We start from the raw sequence: 12,495 nt of genomic DNA, 5'->3' as shown, positions 1-12,495 counted from the left end.
AACAGAAAACCAAAATCAACAGGAAGTAGAAACCCAAACCCACATCAGTATAATTTTATATTTAGAGACAGATGCCTATTCCTGAGGTGAAATGAAAATTTAGTAGATGATTTTTCATTGTTAATTCTATTACCTAATATGTGCATATATTAACTTTGCAGTATGCAAGGCTTAGAAACTGAACTGACTTCTAGTATATGAACCACTACAAATTTGATCTATTACACCAATAGACATACCAATGACAAACTTAGTTGGTCTCTAAGGTGCTACTGGAAGGAATTTTTTAAATTTTGTTTCGACTACGGCAGACCAAAATTGCTACCTACCTGTAACTAGAACCAATTTAAGAGGTAAGTTTACTGAATACATTTGTGAGAGCTTAATTGGTTTGCTGGTTATTTCAAAACAGTAAAGGTCTCAAAGTGGATTTTTTTCCTAAACAAGCCAACCCAGTTTCCTCTGCTTTTTAAATTAATTTTTTATTTGAAAATTTAACAAAGAAATAGACAGGGAATAAAAAATTACAACACAACAAATATAAATAAATGATATTAACAGTAACAAAAATTATCAGTTCACATTACAGATAAAAATTATCAGTTCACATTACAGATAAAATAACTATCACTGCATACATTTAAACTAAACATATAAATTAATATAAGCCCTCCAGATGCCCTGATTTACAAATAAGATTGGCATCCGTATGAAATACAGTCAACTCATAACTTACGCACCTCTAACGTGCACAATTTCAGCTTTACATGCTTGGCAGCGGGCCAGTTGAAATCGTGTGTGGCAAGGCCCACTTAGTGTGCTGCCTTCCAAGTGGCAACCTCCCACTTTTGTTCCCTTAGCAGAGTTAGCCCACCAGACCCTTATGTTAAAACAGCTGCACTGGTTGGCAGTTAGTCACTAGGCCCAATTCAAGGTACTCTCTTAGGGTTTAAGGCCATGGGTAGGCAAATTAAGGCCTGGGGGCCGGATCCTGCCCAATCGCCTTCTAAATCCGGCCCGCAAACAGTCCGGGAATCAGCGTGTTTTTACATGAGCAGAATGTGTGCTTTTATTTAAAATGCATCTCTGGGTTATTTGTGGGGCATAGGAATTTGTTCATTTCTGCCCCCCCCTAAAAAATATAGTCTGCCCCCCCCCCACAAGGTCTGAGGGACAGTGGACTGGCCCCCTGCTGAAAAAGTTTGCTGACCCCTGGTTTAAGCCCTGAACAACTTAGGTCCCAAGTATCTGAAAGTCCACCTCTTTCCCTACAGATCCTCTTGGCTGTTAAGATCAGCTGACAGTCCCTTCTTGGCAATTTTACTACCCTCAAAAGTTTTCAGGGCGGCTGCCTGGAAAAGGACATATTATCTGTGGCAGTCCCTAAGTGGTGGAATTCCCTCCCTACATAACGCAGTTTTCCTGGGCCTCTGGCAGCTGAGCTGCATACTTTTAGGTCCCACCCCATTCCCGTGATTGTTAATTTGTTTTAAACTGTTTATAACATTGTATTTTAAATTGTTGTGAGCTGCAGGCCTTCTGGTGAAAGGAAGGTAACAAATTTATTAAATCCTCATCATCAGTAAAGGAGCTGCTAGAAATAATTGTTCTAGGGTATGTGATCAACAGTTCAAAATGAAGCACCAGCTGCAGCAGATCATGTGCCTATAACTCAGTCTCATACATGTCCTCGAAATAAAATGCAAACAAGTTCTATGGTATTTACTCCAGGACAAGGGAGCCTTTTCTCCTGTGGTTTTTCTCCTAGTTTTAGCTCGGACAGTTATTTTGCATGCAACTTTTAAAAAACAATTTTTTTTCAGGCACCTGACATATTTATTGAGATAATGTTTATTCTGCCAGTTTTTTATTTTTAAAAATATCAATCTTTTTTTACTTGAAACACGATCCATGAAGTGTGGTGAGAGATGCTTTGCGACTGTCACAAAGATAGCAACCCTATACAGCAGGACTGGTGAAGCTTTCTCCCTCCAGATGTTAATAATAAATAATAATAATAATTTATTATTTATACCCCGCCCATCTGGCCGGGTTCCCCCAGCCACTCTGGGCGGCTTCCAACAAAACACTAAAATACAGAAATTCATCAAACATTAAAAGCTTCCCTAAACAGCTTCCCTAAACAGGGCTTCCCTAAACAGATGTTGCTGGACTAAAACTCCCATCTAGAGTTTTGGCCATGCTGGCTGGGACTGATGGGCCAAAGGTTCACCAGTACTGCTGTACGTTTGTACTCTCACAATAGCCATAGAGGACTCTGTGCATCAGTATCCACCCTAGATTTTCAAACCAAGCTCCTTTTTTTAAGCCACCCTCTCAGAGCTAAACTAGATGTTACTGCCGTCACATTTTTGATGTTATCTTTTAAAAAGAAAATTTAAAAAGCAATGCAGATGATGACAGTGGATTGTAAGGGCAAGATTTTTAATCATTCCGCCCCACCTCATAGTACCAACTAAAAACATCCCAACCCCAAGCCATTATTTTCTTTGGCTGAATAGCAGAGGAACTTATTAAATAACCCCTGCCCACAGCCTTAATACTGATCAGAGGTATATGCTGCTGTTTAAATATTTAACAACAGATAATTCACAGATTTAATGTATCATCTAGTTTGTCCCTGAGGGGTTTGATGACTGTGAAGCACAGATGAATATATCAGTCACTTAATGCTATGTCTCTCCATTGTTGCAGAGAGCCCTGGGGAAAGGGGGGAGGGGTGGAATGGCTGGCTCTCTTTCAAGAAAAACCATTTTGTATACAGTATAGTTGAAAGGCAACAGGAATGCAACCAACTGCACTACAATGTATGATTAGAGTTCATTGTTATTCAAGCCTGAGAGGTCAGTTGAATTCAAAGTACTGCTGGATAAATCGGCTTGCTGGTCTGATGCACATTCATCAGATGGCACAGAGAACACCCATGTTCTAATTTTGCTGCTCATGCTCCATCAGAAGGCCACTAGGAGACTACATTAATGTTGTATTTTAAGCAATTGCTTCTAATAATGAAAGCTGGGTCTTTCCTAAAAGCCATTTCAGGGAACAAATGATTTTTAGCAGGTCTTCTAATTAAGATGTCTTTGTTTTTGACTGACAGAGCTAAGTTTTAAAAATCTGAAGCCTTGGACTTTTAATGCATCGACTTGCTGATCTTCTGCTTAGCAGTTGTTCCTATAGTACCTGTGCAAAGCTCTCTTCGCAATAAAGAAAACACCAAAGCTATTTCATGCTCAAAAGTTTATGTGGACTTCAGTTGTCAAAATGAGTTCAATAAACAGTTGTTTTCTGCACAGCTGGAGACCCATCCAAGAAGAAGGAAAACTCTGACTCCCTAAACCTCTTCTGCCTTGTGGACATAATCATTTTAAGCTTGGTTCAAACAGTAGAGAGCCATGGGCTTCAAGGGGCACCCTTAGTTGGATATCGCCCATTGTGTTATATCGCACACAAATGCTAATACTTGCATTAAAGACAAATATATATATTTCCTAAGCAGTGCCACCATATTTTAAATGCAATATTTTAAGGAATAAAGATAATGTTCTTCCTGAAGGTTTGTGGATCGAAACTGTAGTTTCATCTATGCATTCTTGAAGGCGATTCCCACGCCCTATTGTTGTTGTTTAGTCGTTTAGTCGTGTCCGACTCTTCGTGACCCCATGGACCATAGCACGCCAGGCACTCCTGTCTTGCACTGCCTCCCGTAGTTTGGTAAAACTCATGTTCGTAGCTTCGAGAACACTGTCCAACCATCTTGTCCTCTGTCGTCCCCTTCTCCTAGTGCCCTCAATCTTTCCCAACATCAGGGTCTTTTCCAAGGATACTTCTCTTCTCATGAGGTGGCCAAAGTATTGGAGCCTCAGCTTCACGATCTGTCCTTCCAGGGAGCATTCAGGGCTGATTTCCTTAAGAATGGATAGGTTTGATCTTCTAGCAGTCCATGGGACTCTCAAGAGTCTCCTCCAGCACCATGGAGAAGGAACTGGCAAGCCACTCCAGTATCCCTGCCAAGAAAACTCCATGGACAAAGACAACACGCCCTATTGAGGAAGTTCTTATTTCATTCCACCTGGTAGTTTACCTAACACATATTCTGGAAATACTGCATAGGAACTTGCTGCAATCTCTTCCCAAATATAAGTAATTACTCACTCCATAATACCCATGAAGCAAACTGTGATGCACATAAGACGGATTTGCTAATCCTTTACCATATAGGATAGCAACATTTTGTTATGTACAGTCGTAGGATTCAGGCATCTACTTCTAACTAACTCATGTCTATTGGAAAGATAAGAACTTAGGTTAAAACATGTATTTGGACCTCCTACTCCAACGCAAGATGAACAGAATGAAGTAAGAATGAACAATAAGCCACTATTTATAAACGGTTGTGGAAATTTGTAGCAGCCTTACCAGAGTCTTGTGAATTTAACACTTCTAAGGCATGCATCATGGCACTTGCGAAGACATTGGCATCTTCTTTGCTGCCAAAGTTGAGCCCATACACCTGCCTAGCATCCCGCCACTGATGAAACGTCTGTGTTGCTTGATTGTACTTCAATCCTTTTGGAATGGCACAATTTATTACCACCTAAAAAAATAGTAAAGTATAGTTATGGCTTAAAGGTGCTTTGTAGCATTTTCACCTATGCATGTGTATTCCTTCCCCCTTCCCCTTGTTCCAAAAGAATTCAAGAGATTTGCTTGTGGTCCTGCTTAAGAGGCCCAATGCCTTGGAATACACTTCCTGTTATCAGCAAATGTCCCCTTCCCTATTGATTTTCCTCAATTACATTGTTTTAATTATCAGCCATAAAAAACCCTGCAGTGCCAGCTAGGTCACTCCAAATAACAATTTAAAAAACACCACCCCCACCAATATATTACAAAACAGTAATTTTCCAATGAAAATGCGTAAGCGGTCGTTAAATGAATATATTTCACAGCGTTTGACTATATTGTTTAGCATTAATAGAAATGGAATGAGAAGAATCTTAAAGGTAAAGGTAAAGGGACTCCTGACCATTAGGTCCAGTCATGACAGACTCTGGGGTTGCGCGCTCATCTCGCATTATTGGCCGAGGGAGCAGGTGTATAGCTTCCAGGTCATGTGGCCAGCATGACAAAGCCGCTTCTGGCAAACCAGAGCAGCACATGGAAACGCCGTTTACCTTCCCGCTGTAGCGGTTCCTATTTATCTACTTGCATTTTGACGTGCTTTTGAACTGCTAGGTTGGCAGAAGCTGGGACCAAGCAACGGGAGCTCACCCCGTCACAGGGATTCGAACCGCCAACCTTCTGATCAGCAAGCCCTAGGCTCAGTGGTTTAGCCACAGCGCCACCTGGGCCCCATAAGATTCTTAAGAGGCAGTTAATGCGCAAAATGTGCACAGATGGAAGGAAATGCTACGGTAAGTACGAATCCTCTTGCGACTCATTCATTCAGACACGTATTTCTCATAGTTCCAACTTCATTTAGGGATCCCCCCCTTTTTTTAAAGGCAGAGGTACATGTATGCCCCAGTAGCAGGCATACCCTCTCTGACTAGAACAGAGGGTTAGGTGTAACATAGTATAACTTCTCTTCCATCCTTCTGCCCCAATGAGTGCAGCTCCAGGTGGAAATGGGTGCTGGGCCAGTAGGGCAGTACAGAAGAGTTGCGCCAGAAGCGGTTTAGTCATGCTGGCCACATGACCCGGAAAGCTGTCTGTGGAAAAACGCCAGCTCTCGGCCTGAAGCTAGATGAGCACCGCACCCCATAGTTGCCTTTGACTGGATTTAACCATCCAGGGGTCCTTTGTTGTTTAGTCGTTTAGTCGTGTCCGACTCTTCGTGACCCCATGGACCATAGCACGCCAGACACTCCTGTCTTCCACTGCCTCCCGCAGTTTGGTCAAACTCATGTTGGTAGCTTCGAGAACACTGTCCTTTACCTTTACCTTATAGAAGAGGGCATGGGGAGAAAAGCAGCACCTGCAGATGAGACCTGCCTTGGCTGCGTCACTTGATTTGGCTGTGGGGAAAGACTTGGGGATAGGTTACAAAGACTATTATTCCCATGTTCTTATGTCCTCTTTCTCCATTGATTTATGTTTGGAACCGTTGGCATATGCAATTAGACAGAACAGAAAGATTTATGGTTTGTGCATGAGCAAGTGGAATTTAGATTAGCTTTGTCTGAAGATGATTTGCTACTATTTGTTAGCAGGCCTGAAACAGTTATATCAGAATTTATCAGATCAATGGATAAGTTTAGACAAATTTCAGGATGAACAATAAAGTGGTTAAAATAAGAATGCCAGAGGGCAAGTATAAATTGCCTGCTGTGTGTGTCTTTCACTAAGCATTTTCACTAGGGATTTTGGTTTCTACAGATCTTTCTCAAATCATTAAATTAAGCTTAAATAGGTTCATAACAGAGATCTGGCACTACTTAAACTTAGCACTTAGGGTTAACACACTTAAGATGTACTGTCATGAACAATAATTTTTCTGAGTGGTATTTGTCAACAGGTTTCCCAAGCATATTTTCAGAAGTTTAATGTATTATTTCCGATGGTTACTTGGGGTAATTCACCACCTCGTGCATCACTTAAAATAATTTAATGATTTAATTTTCCAGATATTATTTTATACTACAAGGCATATCTCTCAATGCTTACAAACAAGTGGCAAGTTTCTTTTTCTGGGAGTACCCCCAGCATGAGCAATTTGAGAGGTGGCTCAAGTAATAACTCTTTTTGGATGGGTTGTACTGCAGTCTATACATGTAAAAAAGGGTCTACATCACGAATTTCAACAACTAGAGAGTCATTGTGTATGCTGGCTTGCCAGCTACAGTTTGATCCATATGGTGATAGTTAAATTAACTTCATGGGCTAACCCTGATTTAAAGATAATTCTTTCTATGGAAGAAGTGGCTAGATTCTGGGATTTATACATTAGATGAGCTGATAGGAACAGATGGAGAATTTTTACAGTTTTCTTTATTGAGGGCCAGTTACTATTTACCAATGAGTGCTGAATGACAATATTTTCATTACAGCACCTGTTGGTGTCTATTTATGGTCCATCTGCAGTGACTGCTTATACCCCAGGTGAGAGATGGGGTGGGATGTCTGTACAAGATGGTTTTGTTCTGTTTCTCAGCTGGTGGCTTGACATCTTTATGGTGGGCTGTACATGTGACCTATTGTGGATTGATGTCTGCATGACCTGGTGGCATGATAAATTGTGTATCCTTACTTTTACTTTTGCAGCGTTCCATATATAAGATATGTCTTGAGGGAAGGGTAACGGAGTAGAAGGTGATCAAGGGGAAGGGTAGGCATTACAGAATGAGATGTTGAAGGGATGATGACAGGTGTCTGTGCCTGATATTCCTCATCAAACTCTCCCTTATCACAGCATCAATGGATAATCTAACACTGTCTGCTGGTTCTTCTGCTGTATACCAGGACAGTTCACAATAAATGCTAATCCATGATCTGAGTGTGGTTCAGCAGGCTGACCTGGTTGAGGCTGAGTCTCACTGAGACCTGGGTGGGGGCAGCCGGGTAGGCCAATTTGACTCAGCTCTGCCCACCCAGGTACTTGGTGTGACATCAGCCCAGAATGGAAAGACTATTCACATACTACCATCATGTACCACCTTCCTTGGAGCAGCACTAGAGGGTCTGTATCAAACGCTGGGCCAGAGAGACTGGTTAAGGGTGCTGTTGGTGTACTGCCCAAACTGCTGCTCATCAGCCTCCCTGGCTGAGCTTGTCTCAAGTGTGATGCTGGAGAACCCCAGTTCTGTGGTTTTGGGTGACTTCAACATTCATGCTGAGCACGCCTTGGGTCCAGTCTGGGAGTTCATTGCCTCCGTGGCAACCATGCGCCTATCTCAAGTGGTCATTGGTCCAATGCAGGGAGCAGGAAATAGCCTTGATTTAGTCTTTGCTCCATGTGGTGTGGGGGGGTTGTCTGGAAATGGGGTGGTGGTGAATACCACTTCGTTGTAATGGTCAGCCCACTTCTTGGTGAGGTTTGGGGGTCTGCTCCATCCCCTTCATCACTTTGATTGCCCTTTACTGAGCCCTTTCCAGCTCTACAATATTCTTTTTGAGGTAAAGCAACCAGAAAACAACACAGTATTCCAGGTGCAGCTGCACTAAAGATTTGCATTATGATCTTCATTTTGTCTTCAAAACATTATCAATTACATACCTTTGGCTCCTCAGTCATGAATCTGTTGTAACAAATGTTTCTGTTTTATATGTCCCTGATACACTGACCCTTAAAGAGGTAAGCAATACACATACTGATATTGGTTTTTAAAAATCAGAATGTTGAAGTCACAAATGCAATCCTTTCTGCTTAAGCAGACTGGGACTTTTGTAAAGTTCACAAAGAAATCACACTGTGAGGGTGAGTACAATGAGGGACCCTTGATATTTTCTAAGTGGCATGATGTAAAAATACTTCAAATATAATAATCCTATTTTCTTTTCCATCTGAAACTGTGAGCTAGCTGGCTTGTTAAATCAATAAATGAAACTTTGATCTCACCTACACCAACTCCTTGGACTCTACATTCCAAAACCCCCAGATAATTCCACTCACTTGGCATTATCTATTTTTTGGTAAAAGAGACAAGAGATGATAAAAAATGTAGATTTGTGGTGAAAATCTTCTGAAAGCCTCTGACACGTTTGACTGTCCCATTATTCTATTAAGTTAAAGGCTCTGAGGTGTATCCAAAAGTTCATCTCCTTCCATCAATGAAAGAGAACATTTACATCTGACCAACTAAAATAAAAGGCCATTTTAATTACTTGAGCTTAATCACTTACCTGATGATCCTGAATCTTTCTGCCAACTACTCTAAATGTATTGTTGCCTGTATGATGATATATATGAACTCTGCTAAATCCAGTAGATCCACCAGCTGGTACCCACTTCTTATTAGCATCATCATAGACCATTACAGCAGCCCGTGCTTGGCAGATGCTCTGCTCACTGTTAAAACAAGGGGAAACAAATTATTAGAAGGGGGGAAAAAACAAGTGACGTTAAATGTCCTACATGAAAGCATAAAGCTCATACCAATGACAAACTTAGTTGGTCTCTAAGGTGCTACTGGAAGGAATTTTTTTATTTTGCTTCGACTACGTCAGACCAACACGGCTACCTACGTGTAACTACATGAAAGCAAACACCTTTTCAAAACAAAGTCAACATTCTACCACTCATTTCCCATTCTGAAACGTTCATACATACATACAGTGGAACCTCTGTTTATGAACACCTCGGTTTACGAATTTTCGGTTTACGAACACCGCGGACCCATCTGGAATGGATTAATTCACTACTTTCCATTACTTTCAATGGGAAAGTTCACTTCAGTTAATGAACGCTTCAGTTTATGAACAGACTTCCGGAACCAATTACACCCATGCTTCGGGTTAAGTACGCTTCAGGTTGAGTACTCCGCAGACCCGTCTGGAACGGATTAATCCACTTTCCATTACTTTCAATGGGAAAGTTCGCTTCAGTTTATGAACGCTTCAGTTTAAGTACTACACGGACCGTCTGGAACAGATTAATCCACTTTCCATTACTTTCAATGGGAAAGTTCGCTTCAGTTTATGAACAGACTTCCGGAACCAATTACACCCATGCTTCGGGTTAAGTACGCTTCAGTTTGAGTACTCCGCGGACCTGTCTGGAACGGATTAATCCACTTTCCATTACTTTCAATAGGAAAGTTCGCTTCAGTTTATGAACGCTTCAGTTAGAGGCCTGACTGGACTCAACCAGAAGTTTAGCATTTAGTGACACTGGTCCCAGGTTATAGAACATTCTTCCAACAGAGATTCAGGAGGCATCCTTGCTTTTAACTATTAGGCTTCTCTTGATTTATTTATTTTTAAATACAGGTAGGCCTCAACAGTTGTTTAAAACAAACCATGGTTTAATCTGAATGTTCAATATGCTAGTGCATGCTACTCAGAGAGCCCCCCCCCCTACTGCACCATGGATGAAACAAGATAGAATCTGGCTTGTCGTGTCAACAGAACACAGGCTCCTGGTTTTGTTTCCTCAAGCAAACCACAAAACGCTAGCCAGTAAGAAACCTTGGCTACCACTTATGACTTGTTTGGAGGAAACAAACCAACAGCCCCAGATTTGGACAACATAACAAGACAGACTGTGACTTGTTTAATTTGTGGTGGAATAGCAGGGATGGGATGCCACAGGAACCTCTGAACAGTGTAGCAGTATACAGCTCATTCTCATTAAATCATGGTTAGTTTTAAACTAAGGTTTAATACATGGAGATGTGAACCAGACCTATTCAACCTGCAACTTCAGAGCACAGATTCTTCTTCCATTTATAACTGCCCACACATTCCATGACCCCTATTAATCTGGGAATATATGGCTTTTAGCCCAGATTCCAAGGGACATAAAGCAGAGTGCGGCTCAATAGGATTTACAAAAAGGAGCATTATGTTAAAGAGCCTGCTAATATAATCTACTGGCCTGAACAAATAGCTGCTAGGTTCATCCTAGGCATTATCCAACCAGCACAGACCACATACTTGAACACCTTGTCGAAGAATAGAGTATTGGAGACTGGCTGGAAATTATTCAATACGGCAGAGTTCAAGTCAAACTGGGCAACTGTAAAGTAACCTGAATGTTCTTAGTAAAACCTAAAATCAAAAGTCACATTTTAATCTTTTCAGAAGACCATCTCTCACTACTACATTTATTTATTAAATTTTATTATAATTTCCAGTGTTACATAATAACATGAAGCAAACTGAAAGCAACAATGCATTCAGAAAAAATATGGAAAAAATAACATTAAAAAAAACCCTGCTATCTTGTAGGAGGATCAAATATTTTGTCAAATGAGCCATTGACCTGCAGATTTATGTTGACAGCACCTCAGGCCATTTTCAGCATTTTCATCCCTCCGCCCCCAAAATTTATATAGCAGTATAAACTTCCCATATATTTAGTTGTCGTGTCTTAAAATATTTGCCTGAATTTGTTTGATTATAATATTTAAACCACGCTAAATACACATTTGAAATATTTCAGTTCAATAATTTTTTGCTTTTGCAATTATATAGCATATAAATTTAACATGAAATGTTAGTTTTGATTTGTTCTCTAAATAGAAATTAAATAAAAAGGGCAGCAATTTTTTTAAAAAATAATCTTTCCAGAAAACCACCACATTACTCTATGGAAATGGGGGGGGGGAGTATCACAGTCAGTTATTTTATAAGTATAAACCATTTATTCAGTATAATCTTGAAGTATAAACAACCCATTCAAGTTCTGCCCTTCCCCACTAGAAAACATCCACTACGACATGGGAAAAACAGGACTAAAAATACAATAGAATCAGATATCAAAAATGAAACATAGAAACAATGACTACATAGCTCATCCTCAAAGAAACTGCAAGGACATCTGCTTCATGAGTGAGACAAACTAGCTTGTGGTGTTTGACGCATACTTTCCCAGCTGTTATTTGGATAGCTCTTTTTTAGATACAACGACCCTACTTCTAGATCCAACAGTCATGCCCAGTGTACAATGCTCTTTCTTAAAACACTTGGGAAAAGTTAAGTGAATGTACTTCAGTAAAGTACAGTACACTGAAACCAGACCATTTGCACGGTCCTAAAACATTCTCAGGTCATGGATGGTTGTTGAATAAAAATGTGAAGATAGCTTGCTAGTTTAAGAGAACACAAGCACTAGAGTCAGTGTGCATAGATGAGCGTTATGAACATCAAAAGAGTGAAGTTTTTTTCTCTATCACAAACTATGTTAATCTATCTTTAAACATTTGTTACAGCACAATCCTAGACACAGTCTACTCACAAATAACTATCAGTGCTAAAAGCGGCTTATTCCCAGATAAGTGGGTACAGGATTGCAGCATGTAAAAACTAAAGTGTTGGTGGAGGAAAAAGAGGTCACAAATTAACCTGGATTGGGGTCATTTATGAAGATTTAGGATATTATCTAGAAAACTATAACCTGTTTTATATAGCAGCCTTGCAGCAAGACAGTCATCTCTTCATATTTACGGTAACTGGCTTACTGAAATAAACCCGCACAGAATTAGTCCAGATCACCCACAAACACAAATGTAGCAAAGCTAGAGCTTGTGGTTTGTTGTAGAAGCCTTTTAAGCAGTGAGTACCAGCAAGGGACGTGGGTGGCGCTGTGGGTTAAACCACAGAGCCTAGGGCTTGCTGATCAGAAGGTCGGCAGTTTGAATCCCCGCAACGGAATGAGCTCCTGTCGCTCGGTCCCAGTTCCTGCCAACCTAGCAGTTCGAAAGCATGTCAAAGTGCAAGTAGATAAATAGGTACTGCTACAGCAGGAAGGTAGACAGCGTTTCCGTGTGCTGCTCTGGTTCGCCAGAAGCGGCTTTGTCATGCTGGCCACAT

At 40.7% G+C, this 12,495-nt stretch overlaps 1 protein-coding gene across 3 annotated transcripts in view; it reads right to left on the bottom strand.

The window, feature by feature from the left end:
• The window catches only part of ENAH (ENAH actin regulator), an 86,351-nt gene that overhangs the window by 35,206 nt on the left and 38,650 nt on the right, over positions 1–12,495 (bottom strand). For all 3 annotated transcript variants that reach the window (XM_035111432.2, XM_035111434.2, XM_060272972.1), the window contains exons 2-3: positions 8,866–9,031; positions 4,441–4,618 (exon numbers count right to left, since the gene is read on the bottom strand). In XM_035111432.2, the coding sequence (XP_034967323.2) occupies positions 4,441–4,618; positions 8,866–9,031 (344 nt within the window). The remainder of the gene's footprint in view (positions 1–4,440; positions 4,619–8,865; positions 9,032–12,495) is intronic.

Source organism: Zootoca vivipara, chromosome 3, assembly GCF_963506605.1.
Source record: "Zootoca vivipara chromosome 3, rZooViv1.1, whole genome shotgun sequence".
In the NCBI taxonomy this organism is placed as follows: Eukaryota; Metazoa; Chordata; class Lepidosauria; order Squamata; family Lacertidae; genus Zootoca; species Zootoca vivipara.
This window is presented reverse-complemented; position numbering and strand designations above follow the sequence as displayed.